Source organism: Ochotona princeps, chromosome 11, assembly GCF_030435755.1.
Source record: "Ochotona princeps isolate mOchPri1 chromosome 11, mOchPri1.hap1, whole genome shotgun sequence".
Taxonomy (NCBI): domain Eukaryota; kingdom Metazoa; phylum Chordata; class Mammalia; order Lagomorpha; family Ochotonidae; genus Ochotona; species Ochotona princeps.
Window position 1 is genome coordinate 42,822,441 of NC_080842.1, and position 20,019 is coordinate 42,842,459.

At 53.7% G+C, this 20,019-nt stretch overlaps 2 protein-coding genes across 3 annotated transcripts in view; one reads left to right on the top strand and one right to left on the bottom strand.

The window, feature by feature from the left end:
• The window catches only part of FDFT1 (farnesyl-diphosphate farnesyltransferase 1), a 55,964-nt gene that overhangs the window by 34,041 nt on the left and 1,904 nt on the right, over nt 1-20,019 (top strand). The window lies entirely within an intron of this gene.
• On the bottom strand, nt 979-19,207 carry CTSB (cathepsin B). Of its 2 annotated transcripts, none has more exons than XM_004579106.2 (10): nt 19,061-19,207; nt 7,925-8,075; nt 7,303-7,388; nt 5,788-5,902; nt 4,971-5,089; nt 3,758-3,843; nt 3,335-3,478; nt 2,937-3,053; nt 2,238-2,366; nt 979-1,970 (listed from the first exon to the last, which is right to left on the bottom strand). In XM_004579106.2, the coding sequence occupies exons 2-10, from the start codon at nt 8,048-8,050 to the stop codon at nt 1,873-1,875; spliced, it is 1,020 nt and encodes a 339-aa protein (XP_004579163.2). In that variant the 5' UTR covers nt 8,051-8,075; nt 19,061-19,207; the 3' UTR covers nt 979-1,872. The 2 variants fall into 2 exon arrangements, with proteins under 2 accessions (XP_004579163.2, XP_058526083.1); XM_058670100.1 differs by lacking the exon at nt 19,061-19,207 and adding an exon at nt 18,638-18,703.

A 20,019-nucleotide genomic window follows, 5' to 3' on the forward strand; every position in this document is an offset into this window, starting at 1 on the left:
CACCACAGGGCCAGGGCAGGTTCCTCCACTACAAGCTGCCTCATGTGTAGGGATGCCTCATACTTCCTATTTTACTGAACACATCTCGGTTGGTTCCAAGGGGCAAGGGTAGAATTGTGGTAAGGGGGGGGGGGGGGGAGAAAGCAACACGGGAGTAGAAGTACTCAGTTTGGGGGCAGGAAGAGCTAGGTCTGAGCAAGGAACTCGGAAGCTATGAATTTATTTGAAATCCCAAGAATAAAGTGACCACACGGAACCACTGTTAATCGCAGGATCACAGTTTTTTGCTCATGACATTTGGGTTTTGAGAGCTTACTTGAGAAAGTGGAGCGCTGGCAGAAGCCAGGCTTTCCATACTTCGGCAAAGAGCCAGCCCAACTCAGGCACTCGGCTAGAAGGGAAATAAAAGGCATTGGAACTGGCCAGCAGGATTTTGTGTGGATTCTTCTGGTCTCTGTTTCCGTGCTCTGGGTTACAATTCTCAACCAGCATGAAACAATGGGAAAATTCTTGACCAGTAGAGTAAACCAGTGACAGAGGCAGAAAATTCTCAAAATGCTGTACACAGGGCTCTGGCTCCACCCACCCTGAGGACCCCCAAGGGAACAGGTGCCCAGGTAGGATGGCGTCTTGGTTCCCTGAGACACGGCACGCCTGCCTGTTGCCAGGCAGCATCCTCTCTCAGCCTGGTTGCACTGGTTTGCAGTTAATATGCCCTTCATGTTGGAAGGAGGGGCCAGCATGCCAAAGGCTGGGATGCATGCAGTATGTGGATTTACAGACCGTTGAGGGTGGCAGGGAGCTAAAAGGACGCTACGGCCTGGAAATAGGTTTGCATGGTGAGAGCTTTAATTGCAGTAGCCAGGACATATGGTTCCACGCCCACAGGATGCTCCCTTTGTGGGCAGGAGTGCAGAGAGCAGCCACTGGGCTGCAAGGTGAGCAGGGGTCAGACACCAGCAGAGCACAGAGCTTGGGTGGAAGGAGAAACCTTTTATTGGCACAGTCATTCCTTGTTAAACTGACAGGGCAAAGCAGTGATTTTTATCAAACAGTAAAAGCTGGTTTCTCCCACGCTAGTCTCACTGTGCTAGTTGATGTCAGGAGAGACCAGCAGCAAATCCAGGCCACTGGGGTTTGTTTTTGTTCTGTTCTAAGCCATATCATTGGGAGATGATCTGTCAAACAAGTACAGCTCTTCCAACCCTTACATCTGTTTGTTCACATGATCAGTGGAAGTATGCAAAAAAATAAAACTTCTATTAAAAAAGGACCATGCTGAAGACAAAGCCAGAGGGGGTTTCTGACACTGCAGAGCTTGCCAAGGTGCAGGGACCCTGGGGGAAAGTGGCTTTTTGGGTGGGCTGCTGCCTCCCTCTCTCCTCCAAACGAGGTATGAATCCAAGAGGCCACTTGCTCGGAGGTGCTGCGCCGGAGGGATAACAGTCGTTGTCAGGAATCCCAATACTGACAGGTCTCTGGAGAGAGGAGGGGCAGAGGGTAACAGCCAGAGCTGGGAGCAGCAGGGGTGACAAACAGCCTAGTTTATGGGGGGGAGGGGGCGACAGGGAAAGGGAATCCTGTGCTCACAATGGTGGCCCCCAGGGCCTGTTGTGTCATGACCACTGTCTGCCAAGCAGGCTAGAAGGGGGCCGGCCTCTGAAGCATCTCCGTGGAAGAGATGCTTTGACAGTGGCCACAAGCTGGGCCCAGTCCAGTCCTTCAGGCCCTGTCAAAAATCTCCTGCATCTTGTGTGGAAAGACATTCCTACCCACCCCCACCCCAACTCTTCTCATCCCCAGCCCGACTTGGATACAGCGAGGGGTGACTCCCCCAGGATGGGGGAGGGGGCTGGCCAGTCCGCCACCCAATTAGATCTGTCGCCAGTACTGATCGGTGCGTGGGATTCCGGCCACCACTTCCGACTCGATGCCGCAGTGGTCTTGCCCTCGGAGGATTTTGAAGAAGCCTACGGGAGAAGAAAAGGTGCTTTCACGGTGGGCCTGGGACCTGGACTCTCATCACAATGGACATCCTCATCCCCCAAGAGACCCAGGAGGAGCCAGCCACCAAGCCTGTCCCAGACAGCAGGGTCTGTTCCATGATGCAGCCACCTGGTGTGCAGGGAGCCACATGCTCCTGGAAGCAAGGACCCAGCATGGCCAAGCAAAGTGTACTCCCGCCAAGTCCTGGTCACCAGCTCCCTGCCTTTGGGTGGGAGCAGGCTGCCACTCACCTTTGTCACCCCAGTCAGTGTTCCATGAGTTGGCCACCAGCCAGTAGGGGGAGCCGTCCTCCACGCCCCAGCCCAGGATGCGGATGGCATGGCCGCCCATGATTTCACCGGTCAAGTGCTGGTACACCCCTAGGGAAGGCAACCAGCCCCGTCACACCTGTGTCACCACCCTTCCTCCCTCAGCATCCGCTCTAGGAGACACAGGCTCCAGTGGGACCTGGAGACTCCCCACAAGGGAAGCACCCATCCCCTGACGTTCCTCCCCACCGAAAGCAGGCTTCTGTGACCCAGGGTCACTGCTCGGCTGTAAGAACCCACTAGTAGAGTAAATGTCATCATGAAAACATTTCTCGGCCATGCATACCAAGGCCTTCTACAATGCAGGCCCCTCCTACTCGGATCTGCCCAAGCAGATGCCTCGGGAGTGCCTTCCAGCCCTACCAAAAAGGAAAATGAGATTCTGACCAGGCTACTGTGCCACTTTGGGCATGATTCAAGACCTTTCTGTCTCCTACCCCATACCAACCTTTTTTTCAAATAAATAAAAATACGTTAAGAAGACAGACTTGGCATCTGGTGCCAGCTGGGCTGCCTTGAGGCAGTAGGCAAGGCCGGGTCTGCTGCCAACCCCCCAGATGTTCCTTTCCCACCCCCTGGCATGGAGCTTGGTGGCCCCCACCCTACATCATATGCACACACCTGACTTGTACATCAGGAAGTCTGAGTACACGGTGAAGGCGCCCTCCACGGGGCCGTTCTTATAGATCTCCGCCTTGATCTCATTCTCGTCGCTGGTGACACTGTATGAACTGTAGCCTAAGGAAGCAACCAGGCAAGGTGACCAGCTGTCACCCACTGATCTCCTGCTACCCAGTGGAGGTGAGGGACACAGGCTTCCCAGCAGTAGGCTTCCCTGAGGACAGGTACCCTGCGGGAAAGGCCCTAGGAGGGTCCCTGGGAGCTCCCCACCCCTTCCAGCTCACAAGCAAAGGTAAGAAGTGTTCCTCGGCCTCTGGCCAGGCAGAGCCAACTGGCTGTCCTTCCTTCCTCTACCCTGTGGCTGCAAGAGGGTGCCAGGAGCCCTCCAGCCTGCTTACCGTAGTGCTTATCGTCCTTGTAGGATGGGGCATAGCCAGGCTCGCAGGTCTTGCTGCACCTGGGTGTGTCTCCCTCTCCTGTGCACGCGGGCCGGGTGCCATTGACGTGGTGCTCGCACGGAGGGATGGAGTAGGGTTTGCAACCTAAGGCATCCAAGGAGAACAGCAGAGGTCAGCCAACAGCCCTCACTGAGACAGAGCCCCACTCCAAGGCAAGGTGAGGCCAGGCAGAAGTAGGCGGGTCTTCTGTCTGTGGCAGCAGCACAACTGACTCTGCTAGTAAGAGGGCTGGTATATGTCTACCCTGCCATGCAGCTGGGCCTGTGCCCTGAACTGACATTATAACAGAGGAGGGAGCCAGCATAACTCAGAGCTTTTCCAACCCTCCCTCTGGGCAACCCGGGGCTCAGGGTGCACACTCACCAACGTGGGAGTCATAGAGGCCTCCGGACACCAGGCCTTTCTTGGTCCAGAAGTTCCAAGCGCCAGCGGGGTAGCCACCATTACAGCTACAATAAAAAAGTGGGGTGATGTTCTTGTTAGAGTCACTGTGAGACCTTCTAGTGGCTCTGCAGACCACAGCCAGGTACCAAGGAGCCAGGGGCACACCTGAGTCCATCACTGCCTAGGGCACCTGGCACGGCAGCCCTCAAAGCCCCTGCAAACCTCAGCCCCTCCGCCTGAGAGGTATGTCTCTCCTCTAGGGGATTGCCCACACCCCCCCCACTACGGAGCCTCAGGAAGATGGGACTCACGTCACACCACACTAACACTGAGCACCTTCTTTTTCTCTCGCTGCACTTCCCCAAAGTGAATATTAGCAGCCCCCTACAGTCCACCCCATCATCGGCGGGTTTCGTATGCTGCAGCTTCAGTGACCCGTGGCCCATCACATCTGGAGAGTGTCCACGCCTTATGCACACCCTGCCTGTCAGCTACTGGGTGCTTAGTTTGGTGGTTGGATCAACCACAGTAGCGCAACAGTGACCTGCCTTCAAGTCACCCTTGCTTTACTTCTTAGTGGGCCCGTTTGGGTATGGCAAGAACGCGAAAACTGCTTTTCTTTACATGAAAAAGTGTGTGAAGTATGAAACGGCACAGGTGTTGCGCATGTTTATGCACTCAGTGAAGATGGATGAGGCATTGCGAGTGTGTGCACGGATGGAGAAAACATGATGGACCTGGCACAGGCAGCCACCAGGGGTCTTTAGCAAGTGCCTCACAGGTAAGAGGGAAGGGGAGCTCCAGACTTCAGACAAGCTGCCAGGGCTGCAGGTTCAGATTCCGCTGGTTTGGGACAAGCACTCATGTGTTCTGCTTCCCCTTCCTGCTAGGTATTGTCCATCTGTAGCCACAGCAGGAGAGCCCAGGCCCTGGGAAGCCCTGTTGCCCATGTGGGAACTCAGCAAAGCAGCCGACAGGGGTACTCGTGAGGATGAAGAAGAACATGGGGTGTGCTGCTTCCCCAAGGTTTAGGAGATCCAGCTTTGCCAAGACCCTGGATTTTGGCCCCTGCTGGCCGATGGCCTCCCTCCCAGCCCAGTACCCGTGTCTCAGTCACAATTGGCTTTGGATCTCAGGAGTGTGCCCCCCTCCAACACCCAAGTACCCCCAGGGTCCAGGGAGGCAGACTCACCCATCCCCACACTGGCCGCCACAGCAGGTGAGCATGTCCTCAGCCGACACCTCCACGTTGACGTGTCCATTGGTGTGGATGCAGATCCGGTCCGAGATGGCTTCCACGGCCCCAAATGCCTGCAGAACAAAGTCCCTGGCATAAGGAGGCCGCCTCACTGGGTGGTAGGTGGCCCTCTCCAGCTGGAGGACTCCAGACCTTCCAGGGATGAGGGAGCCAGGGGTGGGTGCTCTCTCTGTACACTGGGTGCTCAGCACCTGGGCTCTAACTTGGCTTTTCCATAAGAACTACCCAACCCTGTTTCCGAGACATGTAGGGTTGGCTGGGTTCTTCTTAAAGAAGTGCTCCAGTAAAGGCACAGAACCAGGGAGCAATGTGGGACTGGCAGGGCTCTGCGGGTGTGGAGAGCAGTGTCGGCAGGTATGGGGAAGGGACTGAATGCAGCTGGACCATGGGCTTACAAACGGCCATGAGGCTTCCATGGCCCTGCTCTATAGCTCTTAGTACAAGGAAGCAAAGCCCAGACAGCATACTGGGACCCTTTCCCGAAGCCATGGTCAGAGCTGCTATGATGTGCTGAGGAGGTGGGCCACGGGGAGGGACTCAGCTGCACAGCCAGCCTGCAGGTGCTTCTGCACAGCTGTGGTCACACCTCATCTGCACCACAGCTCCCGATAAAAACAATGCCTAAGATTGTTTGAATGGATGGAAACAATGGCTCTGGAAATTTCATGTGGCTGGCTTTGTCACAGCTGGTCCTGCCCCTCAGTACTCCCTGCTCCAGGCAGCTCCTGGCTACTCAGCATCAGCGACTCACCCAGCAGGAGCCGCAGGAACCCTGGTCTCTGATCTCCTTGATGGTTGGGCAGTTCGGCCACTGCTCCCGGGCGTCGAAGCTTTCAGGCAGTTGTATGTCATCAGCAAACTGAACTCTGGTTAAAAAAAGGTGTTTCTCAGCCATGCTCATCCCATGACTTAGTCCCACCACCCCACCCTGCAGGGTCTGCTCAGTTTAAGCAGCAGTTGACTAGCTGGGGCCGGTGCAGTGAATTAGTGGATAAAGCTATTGCCTGTGGTACCGGCATCCCCCAAGGATGTTGGTTCAAGTCCTGGCTGCTACACTTAGCAATCCAGCTCCTTGTTAATGCACCTGGGAAAGCAGTGCAGGGCAGCCCAAATGCCTAGGACCCTGTGCCCATGTGCAAGACCTGGAAGAAATCTCCTTCCCCCTATCTTTGGACCATCCCAATGCCAGCAGACTGACGTTCTCTTTCATTCTTCTTCTTTTTTTGGTTTTTTAGGATTTATTTATTTTTATTGCAAAGTCAGATGTACAGAGAGGAGGAGAGACAGAGAGGAAGAACTTCCATCTCATGATTCACTCCTCAAGTGACTGCAATCCGGTACTGCACCGATTCGAAGTCAGGAGCATGGAGTCTCTTCCAGGTCTCCCACAGAGGTGTAGCATCCCAAGGCTTTGGGCCGTCATCGACTGCTTTCCTAGGTCACAAGCAGGGAGCTGGATGGGAAGTGGAGCTGCCGGGATTAGAACCAGCACCCATATGGAATCCTGGTGCATTCAAGGCGAGGACTTTAGCTGCTAGGCCGCGGCGCCAGGCCCTCTCATTCTTTCTCTATAACTCAAACTTTCAAATAAATAAATCTTAAAATAAACAGAGAAGAGCTGGCTTGGCTGGGCTACACTTACCCAGACAGGAAATGAGGCACAAGATAGCATGAAGTCTGCAGGGATTTTGTCCTTGGCATTTCACAAAACCTAATTATTTTGTTCAATGCGACCTGGCCTTTTGCTGGCTTCCTTCCAGAGCTACATCATGGTACAACCACAGGGTGCAGACATAGCTTCCTGTTTCTCCCACTCCTAGTCACACACACACACTCCCAGGCTCCTGACATCACTATCTTCACCACCGTATAGATGGTGCAGTCCCAAAACTCAACTGCCCCAGCCTCAGGGAGACACCTGAAGCCTACCCGAGACAGTATCTGTGGGAAAATGTGCCCTAAAGATTTTGTTAGGAAAGGAAAACTTTAACGGCAGATCACATGGTTTTTCTTAGCTCTCACCCTGCAGACCCAGCAGACCTGGACCAATGCCATCACACCTGGGGACTGCCCCTGGCTCCGAGACCCCTGGGAGCAACCCAGCAGGAAACTCCAGCACTTGACGACAGCCCCTCACCTCCTGTGACTTCGGCAGCCCTGTGGGGTCAGCAAGTCTCAGGAGCATTCTCTGTCCCCTCCTCCCCACCTGTCCAACAAACACCCACTGGCTTGGACAGGTGTGCTCACCCCACGATCAGACACTCACCTCCGGGGCAGCTTGGGCCCACCCAGGATGGTGCCGCACAGCTTCTTCAGGTAGCTCACCTCCACATTGTAGAAGTTGTGCCCAGCCTAGAAGATAGTCGTCCTCCCCGTCAGCCACCACCAGACAGAGGAGATGCCTGGGATGGGGATGCGGTGGGGTGCTGTAGGGAGGTACACTGCCCGCTCTGGAGGCTGCAAGCAAGGGATGCATATCCAGCCCAGGAGAGCAAGGGAGCCAAGGTAGAGTGCAGGCAGACTGGGGAAGAGCCACAGGAACCCACAGGCAGAACATGGCCCTCAGCATCCCCTCTGACGGCCACTGTCTGCAGCTAACCAGGCCTGAACTTGCTCCCCAGCCCTGAGCAGTGGCCAGTACTGATGAAGCACTGTATGTCCTCTGAGAGGGCTTCACAGGGCCTCCCTGGCAGTGAATGTTTCTGAAGCTCACTCACTCTCCTGTCCACCCCCCACAGACCCACACACACATGCCCTCTAACACACACATAGCATACAGGATGGGAAGGCAAGGGCATGGTCCTGAGCTTTAACTGTCCAAGACAAATGGCCTGTGGCCAGTGTGGGCATCTGTGTGCAGAGCCACAGCCAGAGCAGCTCCCCCGCACCTGCCACGTCGTGTTCTGCTTGTTGATGAAGTTGACCAGCTCATCCGACAGTGGGTGCAGATGAGAGTTGCTCCAGGCACTGGTGAGTGCCAGCAGGCAGCAGAGAGGGGCCAAGAGCCGCCACATCCTGCAAGTTGGATCCTCGATGGCCCTGGGGAGGACAGGACAGCAAACATCAGTCTGTTTCTCCTTCACTGATCTCCCATGCTCTGCTCACAGGGTGCCGTCTAGGTGGATCCTCATCCCTGCTCTGTCCCCTCTCATTTCCTCTTCAGCAAAGCCTGATGGGAGGGCAGCAAGCCCTCAAGAACCACAGATGTCCAAAGGGCTCCCAGCTGTGTCTCACAGTCTCACCCTGTGCCCAGAGCGCACAGCCACGTGTATGCCCTGTCTGGGTCAGAAGTGCCAGAGCCAGCCTATAATGCACCTACAGGGAGACAGGGCCCAGCTCCTCGCTTCCTTCCTTCCTTCCTTCCTTCCTTCCTTCCTTCCTTCCTTCCTTCCTTCCTTCCTTTCTTCCTTCCAGCTTCAGGGACAAGCAGATCTGTGGAACAAAGCTTGAGACTTAAGCTGCATCAGAGATCTGAAAGAGACAGGTCTCTGCAGAATTATGTCCTAAGACGAAGACTAAAGGGATAGCAGAAACCAAACAGAAAAAAACTGTGACCCTGGAGCCCCATTCGCAACATAACACATGCAGGCCCAGGTGTGCCTGGCGAGGTGCCAGCCTGGGCGTGCAGCTGGTCTGGCCAGTGGTACCAGTCTCCAGTGTTCTACTCTGGATTTTCTGGTAAGCCCAGGGTTCTGCTTCCAGCCTCCGAGATGAAGCTTATGGAAAATCCTCACATCCATGCCACAGTCTTTGACCTTTGACTGGCTCCTTGATTAAGAAACCAGCGAGCTGCAGCTTGATCCCATGATTCAACCTCTTGCACAAGTGGCGGGCACAAAGGCAAGAAGCCCTCCCTGAGGCCAGCACCTGGGGCCTCGTGAGCACCTGGCCCCGACCTGACGCAGGTGCCACGTAGATGCTCTGCCTTGCACACATGGAGTCCTCATTGCAGGGAAAATCTCAGGTTCACTGTGCCTTAGTTCATACAACCATTCATGTGGAAAGGCAGATGTGGGAGGAGCGCAGGATCGCTCCAGAAAAGGGGTTCTTTTTGTTTTTTTTTAAAGATTTATTCATTTTATTACAGCCAGATATACACAGAGGAGGAGAGACAGAGAAGAAGATCTTCCATCTTTTGATTCACTCCCCAAGTGAGCTGCAACGGGCCGGGAACCTGGAACCTCTTCCGGGTCTCCCACGCGGGTGCAGAGTCCCAAAGCCTTGGGCCGTCCTCAACTGCTTTCCCAGGCCACAAGCAGGGAGCTGGATGGGAAGTGGAGCTGCCGGGACTAGAACCGGTGCCCATATGGGATCCCGGGGCTTTCAAGGCGAGGACTTTAGCCGCTAGGCCACGCCGCCGGGCCCAGAATATGGGTTCTGATGGAAGCCCAGGCCTCCAGGGTAGCCAGCAGGCACCACACACCATCAGGCAATGCTGGCCCAGGAGCCAGGCCACCAACGTGACACACAGACGCACAATGACTGGGTGGGAGTGCACACAGGCCCTAGGCAAGGCCACAGAGGAAGGTGTTGCCTGCACCACTGCTGTCCATTTAAGGGTGGGGGGTGGGAAGTAAGGTTGAATCCTGACTCCTAAAAAAAGTACCACCAACAAGATAACTATAACAAATGCAAAAAAAAAAAAAAATTTAAATCAAAAGTTTTATGAAGAAAATCAATGTTCTATCAGAATTGTAGCTTCGTTTTAAGGAATGCCCAAGACTGATACACAATAGGGCCTACAAGGGGAGATATCTGATGATGTGAAAAAGTCTCTAAAGAGAAAAATGAAAAACAAACAAAGAACAAAAAAGTTTTAAAAACAAATACCAACAAATATGTAAGACTTTGTTTCCTTGATCTACCAAAGGTTGTTGGGAATCAAAAACTAAGGTGGGCATGAAATCTAGCAGCAAGAATGCCTGAGCCCTGTATCAGAGAGCCTGGCCTGGGGTCCCAGCTTCCTGCCAGTGCAGATGGCTCAAAGCTGGAATCCTGCTACCCAGGGGGGAGACCTGGACGGAGTTTCTAGTGCCCAGCTTCCACCTGGCTCAGCTGCTGTGCTTATTTGGGGAAGTGAACCAGCAGATGGGAATTCCCCGTCAATCTGTCTCTTCCCCTCTTTAAAAAGTAGCAACATGGGAATAGCACTGCGGTGAGCTTGGCTCAGCTGCCACCTGCTATGCTAGCACCCCGTGTGAGTGCCAGTGCCAGCCTATCTGCTTGACTTCCCAATTTAACTCTTTGTTAATGAGACTGGGAAGACAGCAGGCAGGCACTTGGGCCCCTGCCACCCATGTGGCAGACCAGAGTGGAGTTCCAGGCTCTTGGTTACAGCCTGGCCCAGTCCTGATTATTGCACCCATTTGGGGAGTGAACCAGCAGATGAAGATCTCTGTCTCGCCCTCTCTCTGTAACTCTGCCTTTCAAATAAATTTGTAAATGTAACAAAAAAAAATTCAGAAAAACAGAAGCAGCATGATAAAATAGGAAAAAAAAAAAGATATAAAGTGACTTTATAGAAAACTACAAATGGCAATGTAGATATACAAATATTCAGCCTCAGAGGCATGTAGATAAAATCAAGATGTTCATTACAGATCAAACAGGGAAAGGTCGGACAGGTTTCTTACTAATAACGGGTACCCAGGGGCAGGGCCAGCCATGTCGGGGCCAGCCTGGGATACCTTCTATACTGCTTCAATTTTAGTGTATGTGCTGCCAAGGTGAGCACCTAGGAATTCTTCTAATCCTTAAATCTGTCGGCTGTGGCACCCAGCAAGTGAACATTTAAAAAATTCACCTGACGTTTATATCAACTCCTAAAAGCATAGATACCATTACAGGATTTTCACAAAGTAGTCCTGGCTTGTAGTAACAAAACACCAGAAACAAAGCCAAGTGCCTAATAACCAAATAACATGACTTACAGTAAGTGATCAAATGGAATACAAAGTAGCCACTGAAGAACCACGCAGGCTAAGTGGTTCTATCACAGATAGAATAAAACGCCCACACCAAACCGGAAGTGTGAAGGATTAATCTGAGTCCATTACGCAGTGTGCACAGGTGGATGCATCCTTGTTACCAAATCCAAAATAACACAGGAAGGCTGCAAGAGTAGTAAGGAACTGTGGGAGGGAGACTTGTCACCACACTCCCTTCCAGTCCCTGGGTTCAACACCTGACTCCTGTTTCCTGCTGGTCATGGCTAAGGTACTCGGGTCCCTGCCACCCACAAGGGGCCCCTGGATTGAGCTCCTGTCTCCCAGTTCCAGACACTGCAGGCATGGGGAAGGGATGTGATGAACTAGTGGATAATGGGAGACCTGCCTGCCTCTTAAGTAAGTTTTTTAAAAATGCAAGAAACTGGGCCCGGCGGGCCGGCGTGGCCTAGCGGTTAAAGTCCTCGCCTTGAAAGCCCCGGGATCCCATATGGGCGCCAGTTCTAGTCCCAGCAGCTCCACTTTCCATCCAGCTCCCTGCTTGTGGCCTGGGAAAGCAGTTGAGGACGGCCCAAGGCTTTGGGACTCTGCACCTGTGTGGGAGACCTGGAAGAGGCTTCAGGCTCCTGGCTTTGGATCAGTGCAGCTCTGGCTGTTTCGGCTGCTTGGGGAGTGAATCAAAGGATGGAAGATTTTTCTCTCTGTATATCTGACTTTCCAATAAATAAAATAAAATAAATCTTTAAAAAATGCAAGAAACTTGTTCTTGCATTTTCAAGTTTCATTTCTTTTAGGAAGAATGGTGGGACTGCTTCCAAGACCTCAGACCACAGAACCAACAGACATCTGCTTGCCACACGTGTTCTCAGTGATTTCCGAGACTGCTTCCTGGCAACTCTGGGTTCACGCACTTCACCTCGTGTTTCCAGTGACTCACAGAGACTGAATGTCACATGACCACATGTCAGCTACCCACACAGCCTCCAAGCTGTTAGGTAAACGGGTCGCTGGGCACCCAGGCATGGGAGGCTGGTTCTTTTCTCCTCGGTGGCACCCTCTGACTTACATGTGACACTTTAACCTTTCTGCAAGATGGGAGAGGCAGGTGCAAGAACACCATCACCAGGGTATCCACTTCCTGCAGGTGGAGTTGGGCACACAGGGCTGCCACCCCCGGGGTTCTCCGGCCAGGGCAGCCCGTGGGACCTGGCTGGGTCCTTAGGGAAGCCTCCCACAAGGCAGGATGCTGCACACAGGCATGTCAAACCAGAGTCGAGTCGGGCTCCAGGGCTTAGAGCAGGGAGGAGCCCTGCTTGTGGGTCCTTAGCTCTGCCACCTGTTCACTGATCTTCACTAAACCTCAGCTTTCCCCATCCCCCTCTGCCTGTAAAACAATAAACAGGCACTGTGTCTCTGGGAGGAAGTCAAGAATGAACTGAGGGTGAACAAAGCTCCTGGCCTGGGGCCTAGTGAGAATGTAATGAAAGCAGCTTTGCTGCCCTCCTTTCTTCTCTTCCTTCCAATTCTAGCCTAGGTCAAATAATTCCCTTCACTCCAAACTAACTGAAAGTAACTCCAGGACCCAGCGCAATGGCTCATTTGGCTAATCCTCCCCCTACAAGCACAGACATCCCATATGGGCACTGGTTCGTATCCTGGTTGCTCCTCTTCCCATCCAGCTCCCTGCTTGTGGCCTGTGAAAGCAGTCGAGGACCGCCCAAAGCCTCCCTGTACCCATGTGGGAGACCTGGAAAAAACTCCTGGCTCCTGACTTCAGATCAGCTCAGCTTTAGGTACTGCAGCCATCTGGAGAGTGAACCAGAGGATGGAAGATTTTTCTGTCTCTCCTCTCTATATATAAATCTGCCTTTCCAATAAAAAATTTTGAAACGAAAGAGAAAAAATACTTCCAACATCACAAAAGTCTGCATTGAAACAAGCTTTGAATCACACCTATTCTGCAGGCTCAGTGCCCCAAAGGGCATCCTTGGTACTTTGAAGGTCTCTGAGACTATAGAAATCCCAAAAAATATGAAGCCAGGTGTCCCTTTGCATGTCACACCAGTGAGCACCTGTCACGCTGGACATGGGCAAGGGGTGAGAAGGCCAGGCCACGCTCTTAACAAGCCACTCCTGGGCACCCCAGGCCTGAGCACAGAGCCATGCCCGACCATCTCTTCCCCTTGGGGAAACAAACACTCCCCTTGATTTCTCAATCCCATGGTTTTCTGTTTTCTAATCCTAGGAAAGGAAGAACAGAAAGTACTGATCTCATGAGGAAAGGGGAAGAGGCCCAGGAAGAGGGAGAGCAGCTGGGAAGTCAGCAGACCCCTTTCTCCGGAAGGGGCCCGGGCGGGGACAACAGCTAGGAGCAGATGCTACTTGCAGTGCTCAGGCCCAGCTGAGCTCTGGGGCAGACATGGCTGCCACCACACTGCTCTGCCCATTCCCTAAGCCAATCCCAGGCAAAAATGCACATGTGCTACTCATGTCTTCCCTTTTCAAACCCATGCACAGCACTCAGGGGCCACTGTGTGCCACAGAAGGCACGTACAATGTTGTCATTGCCTGGATCACCTTCTGCTCGTGCCAAGTTGCAGGAGGAATGGCATATTGGTACCTTTTAAGGAGCTGCCCAGCCTGGGATGGCTGCATCCCAGATCAGGGTGCTGGTTCTAGTCCTGCCTCCTCTGCTTTGGATCCAACTTCCTGCTAATGCAACCTGGGAGATGGCCAGGGTGTCTGGGCCCTTGCAAGCCTGTGGGAGCCCTGGATGGCGTTTATGGTTCCTGGCTTTGGACTGCCCCAGCCCAGACTGTTGTGGCCATTTGAAGGAGTAAACCAGTGGATGGAAGTTACTCTCCCTCTGTTGCTCCACCTTTCAATTAGAAGGAAGAAACTGAGCATTTTTAAAGAAGTGAGTGAACATCTAATGACATGGTGTAGCGGCCAGTGGCGGAAGTGGAAATAGTGCTGGCTTCTTCTACAGTCCACTCTCAACAATGAAAAAAACCAAGTGCCCATGTCTTCCCAGCTACCGCCATGACACAGCTGCTTACAGACATGTCCTAGATTAGGGGGATGGTGAAGGTGGGAGGGCAGGGAGGCCTGGGCAAGCCCTGGCCTGAGAACCCCCGAAGCCCTTCTATTCTCTATAAAAGCCTCGGGGCTTTACCTCTCATCAGAGGCAGTGGTTTTGAGTGTGGACCACTTGAGCACATCTCCAGCCAAGGCCTTACTGTTCTGCCTTCCTGCTGTGGCCTAGCTAGACACAGGCGGCGCCATGGCAGGTGGGAACGTGTTGACCTACGCTCGGAACAGACCTGAGGCTGAATCACAGTCTTGATGTGGTTTCTCAGCATAGGTTGCTGCTCCTCGTGATATTTAACACCTTTTTACTTGACAGTATTTAAGGATAAAACCCAAAAAAGTGCATCCAGGCTCAGCCCCATCCATCTCCTTAGGAACAGACACCCACCAGCTGCCTATCTCTCCGCTAAAGCTGGGCTCCACTGTAGCCAATTTGTGTGTGACCCACAGCAGTCCGGGGGAAGTTGACAGGCTGCTGGCCAGCCCTGGAGCCAGGAGAAGCTGCTAAAAGACCCCATCCAGTTGAGTCACCTGAGCCCTTAAGCCCAACCACAGGCACTGCCCCTGCTGCCCACCTGTCAATCACCTATGCAAAATAAGTCACTCCTGTGCACCAGGTGCACAAGGCCAGCCTACTCAAGCTACTCCCCTGCATGCCTGGGGAATGTCTCACTGTTATAATACCCATGCTTGCAATTCAGCGCAGTAAACCCCATGCTCCACACATCAAAGAAAATGAGGCCCACAGCCTCAGATACCATGAGAGCTCCCAGCAGTTCAAAATGTGTTTATTGTTGGTGGCACAATGTTCCAGAAAGTTCTGGATGCTTCTGTTCACCAGCTCTGCTCTCTCCAGCTCTATTACCCACTTAATGAGATGCACATCTCTGATTCTAAAGTGGGCATTCTGCCTAGATACTGAAGGATGCCGGATCTGCTTCACACAAAAGCTTCAGATCCTTTGAGAGTTGAAGGAGATTGGTGTTCCTGGCTTCTCTGGCCTGTATAGCATCTAGGCAGCCTAACTGGATTGTAGGCTAGATTACTTCGCCACCAGAAGTTCGATGGCAAGGTATGGAAATACTCCACACCTCCAGCACTTCCAGCTCCGCACTGCTTCCCTCTCTGAGCTCTGGGGAGTAGGGTAGTGCTGGGACACGGAGGGAGATACAGCCCAGGAACCCTCCGCATCTGGGAGAGGGGGATCCACATCTCCCCAGTGTATGGCAGGTGGCACCTGCTGCCCCAGGGTCTTTTTATTTACTGTGCTGTGACTAACCAAACAAGTCACATTTCTAGTACCACAGGGTTAGTGAATAGAGTAGCAGAGGAACAGAAAGCGGCCCAGACCCTACCAGCCTCTGTGGGAACACCCTGCTGATCCCCAGGGCGCTGTGCAAGGTCTGCTGACTATCCGCGCACTACAATGCCTTTCTCCTCCACCCATGCTATCTGGTAACATCAGACTATCTTGACCAGACCAAAGAAGTTACTGGTCTGGTCATTACAGATAACATGGTCAAGGCTACAAGCCACACATCCTCCCCAGCACAGGCCATGTTTACATTAACACCAGGACCTTCGCATTTGTATAAGAGTTCCATTTTCCAGGTGAGGAAAACGGACACTGAGGTGTCCCTTAGTAGAAACTGCTAGCCATCAGGTGATCAAATTCTAGCCAGTGCTATGGCATAGCAGGACTCCACCTCTAGTGCTGGAATCGCAAATGGGAACCAATGCAAGTCCAGCTGCTCTGCTTCCCATGCAGCTCCCTGCTAATGTGCCTGGAATACAGCAGAAGATAGTCCAAGTCCTTGGGCCCCTGTACCCATGTGGGAGAGCCAAAAGAAACTCCAGGCTCTTGGCTTTGGACCAGCTTAGCTACATCTGTTGCAACCCGCTGGGAAGTGAACCAGCAGATCTCTCTGTGTCTCTCCTTCTCTCTCTCTCCCTAAATATTAAACAAGTGCTATCTATCACTGACCAACCACAAGAATAGGAAAATTTTCACTTACATCAGTGTTTTCCCAAGGCAGAGAATTAAATGTAAAATTTTGGTGCCAGACACTGTAACAGCAATACCATTTCAAACTCACCAGACTGGCAAAAATTAAAGTCTGGTCATATCGAGTGTTATTAAAGATGAGGAGCTAGAACTTTCCACACTGCTGGGGTACAAGTCGATACATGGGTACTGGATAACACTCTGGTAGCATGTAATCATGGAAGACACCCCTGCCCTGTGGTCTAGCACTAAACTCCACTTCTTTTGTCCCAACTCTTTTAAGTGTCTGAGAAAAACAAGGATACCTACTATAGCACACAGTAACAGTAAAAAGCACACTGTACATTTAAGAAGGAAAGAAATCTCACAAATGAGATTATGCATGCCATATAGCTGAAGATATATGATGTTGCTTCTGGATTGAAACAGAGTAGCAAAAGGACCCAAACATCACAGGAGACCTGGGGAGGAGGAGCACGCAGGTGATACAGTGTCCCTGGGCAAGAGACTCAGGGACAGCAATTGACACAACAGGACAGAGAACAGGACCCTGCTGCTTCAGTCGGGGGCTCCTCAGACAACCCTGCGATGGAAGGTCCCACATCTGCAAGGCAGGGAAGGAAAAACAAGAGGACTGGTTCAAACTCAGCGAGTCCTAGGGTCCAGCCCTGGACTCACATCCCACATGAACCCGGGAGGAACACCAACACCCACACGAGGATACCCCACACAAGCTTCACCTCCCACACCTCCTGGAACCTCACCAGATGTAGACAGCTGACTGCACCCCAATATTCAGTAAGTAAATACACCCCCAGATAGACTCCTCCCTCAGCACCCTCCCTTCCTGAGAATTCTGAGCAAGTGGAAAGCTCTCGTTTCATGTAGTTCAGCCTCATGCAGTTCCAATGCTCTCCTTAGGCCAGAACACCAGAAGCAAGCAGGCAGCAGACCCCTGACACTGCCCCCAGATAGGTAAGCCCAAATCTCCCAAGCCTGGGGCAGTCTGTACAATTTACTAATCCCTTTAAGCTGCATGTGGGGGAGCAGCTAAGATGCTGCTTCGGACACCCACATTCCACCAGTGGGAGGCCCAGCTCCGGGCAACTCAGGAGGCAGCAGGTGATGGCACACTACTTGGGTCCTGCTATCCTTGTGGGAGACACAGATGGTCTTCCAGGCCTTAAAACTACAGCCTGGCCTGATCTGGGTTGCTGTGACCATAATGGAGAGGGAAATCAATGGACGAGAGCTCTGGGTCTCTCTCTGCCTTCCAAATAAAATGAAATGAAAAAAAAATTTTTTTAAAGCATGCAACAGCAGTGTCCCTTTCCTTCTCAATCCACTGCCAAGAACAAAATATCATCTTCCACCCGAAATTTCTGTGACCAATTCCAACTCCCAGGCCCAGGGGTGGTGGGGGAGGAGAAAAGAAAACAGCTGTCTACAGCCAGGGTCTCAGCCTGAGTTGCTGAGTCAGCACCACAGGGGCCATTCCAACTTGCAGCTGAAGGGTTTCCACCCACTCTCCATCCCCCACCTGACCAGTCTGGACACCTAAACATGTGACCTGAGCCAGTGTCAAAGGCAGCTGTGGCTCCGTCCAACCCAGGGTCACAGATGCAGCCACAGGACCGGCCAGCACCCCTGAGTCACCCCCAGTTGTGTTAACTTCTTGGTGGGGCACCTTCAACTTTCAGAGGCAACATCACAGCTTGTGCAGCCCTGCCGCTTCCTGCTATAGAACTCCAGGGCCTGAGGTTCTCCATCAGCAGGGCTACGAGGCAACAGGCCTCCCCTTGGGAACGGATATGCGGAAGGAGTGGCCTTTCCCTGGCCAGCTAACCACTCATCTGTGCCTCATCACTCACTTCTCCCTCTGTCTACACAGCCAGGGTGGACTCACTCAGGCCAGGCTCCACCAGTGACAGGCACCTGGAGACAGTTTTTCCCCAGACACCAAGCAGAGATGCTAGGCCGCCCTCTGCACCCCACAATCAGTGGGGGTGGGGTGGGGTGTCTCTCCAAGGTTAGATGGAGACAAATGTGGCCTGAGCCATACTTTGGGACTTCACCCCAGCACTCAGTGAAGGGTGTGACCTACACCTGACTTGGGGAAGGGGTGATCTACACCTGCTAAGAAACCCAGTCCAATTCACCAACCCTGGTCTGTCTGCCAACTGGGCCAGCAACTGCTGCTGCCCCAGTGCCAAATCCTTCTCCCCAGGGGCGGGAACTGCAGAGGAAGTGATGCCCCAGGGACTCGCCCAGTTCCCCTGACCCCATGGCACCCAAGGCCGGCTTGGGTACTGCCTGGCTTCCACCTCCTCCACCCCGGTGCGGGCACAGCCCTGCTCCTGCCACAGCCCAAGCTCCCAGGGCACAAGAGGGGCGCCCCAAGCCTAAGCCAGCCTTCTCTCCTCCGCGCAGCTTCTCTTCCTGTTTACATATCTCATTCCTCCGGTCCCACACTAGCCACCCAGTTTCAGGTTCCTGCTTTCAAAAGGACCTGTCTCACGGGGTTCCAGGAATGGAGTGTAGAAAGATGCGCCCCGGCAAACCTTGCAGAACGATGGTGGCGGGGAAACGGAGCAGGAGAGACGAACCAAATCCACAATGACGGCAAGAGAGATTATTAGCTCAGCTGATAATCTGGGTCTCTCAAGAACCCACAGCCCCAAACGCAAGCTTCCAGCTGGCAGGACAATCCAGGCCAAACTCTGCCCGGGGCATTCCCCACCCCCATCTCCTACGTCACTGCGCCTGGGCCGGGCCCTAAACGTGGGCCGAGCAGGCCGGGGTCACCGAGCCCAGTGATGGCGCAAAGGCAGCTAGGCGAGCCGCCGGAGCCACCCTGGCTCGCCCAGCAGCGAAGGGTGCACGAGAGGCCCCTCTTTCGCCGACTGAGAACGTCCGCCTTCTCCGCCCAGGCAGCGGCAGGGGTCACCCGCGCCCCGGCCCGCGCGCCCACAGTCCCCGCTCACCGAGCGCAGCCGGGAGAGCCTGGCTTGCAGCCTCTTCGCACGCCCGCCGCCGGTGCCGAGCAGCCGCCGTAGCCCCGCCGCCCGCCCCGCGCCCTTTTACCCGGCCGGCCCCGCCCGCCCGGCGCCCGGCTGACTCGCCACGTGACGCCCGCTCCGCCTCGCCTGGCCTGGCCTGCGGGCTCTGCACCCCCGCCCGGGCTCCTGCCCCGCCTGAATCCCCGAGGCGGCGACCATCCAGGCGGGTTTGATGGGACCGGGAGGAGGGGGAGGTGGACCTGTGTCGCCACCGCCGCAGAAACCTACCCCGTGGTCCTTTGCTGCAGGCCAGATAGCTTGTCAAGCTGCTGGGTGCTTGCGTGGGAAGTGGGTGGCGGTGGCTTATTTTATTAATTCACAAAGCAGGGCTGGGGTTGGCGGTTCCGGGACAGCCAACCTCTGAAGCTTAGCATTCTGAGAAAGAACCAGGCATCCCAAATGCGGTGCCTCTGTGTGCTGTTTTGAATCGAAGGAAAAGGCTCACAGGCAAGAGCTTTTGACCTTTTCTCCCCCAACGTGGACACAGAAGCCAGAATTTCTGTTCCCCAAGCTAAGTCCTAGCACCCAGACCCTGCTCCAGCAAACCGGGCAGTAAAGCTAGAAGATTGGAGCCTTGCTTGGTCTTTCTGTGTAAGAGTTAGCCGGAGAGTTCTGGGACCTGCCCTGTCTGATAGTTGGTCCGGGGCCTCTTCCCACCGCTGGGGACCCCAAACAGGAGAGGTCAAGAGAAATCTGAGCCCATGATGGACATACTGGAGAGGCAAATGGAGATGGTACTGTGACCCCTGCCCCAATCTCTTTAACCCTCCTGACAACCTAGCAAGGTAGATATGGTGACCCCAGCTGAAATCAAAGTCTGGCATCTCATCCAGGCTCTCCTTAACGCCAAAGAAACCGAAGGCTGTAGGTCCAGCCACCTACCC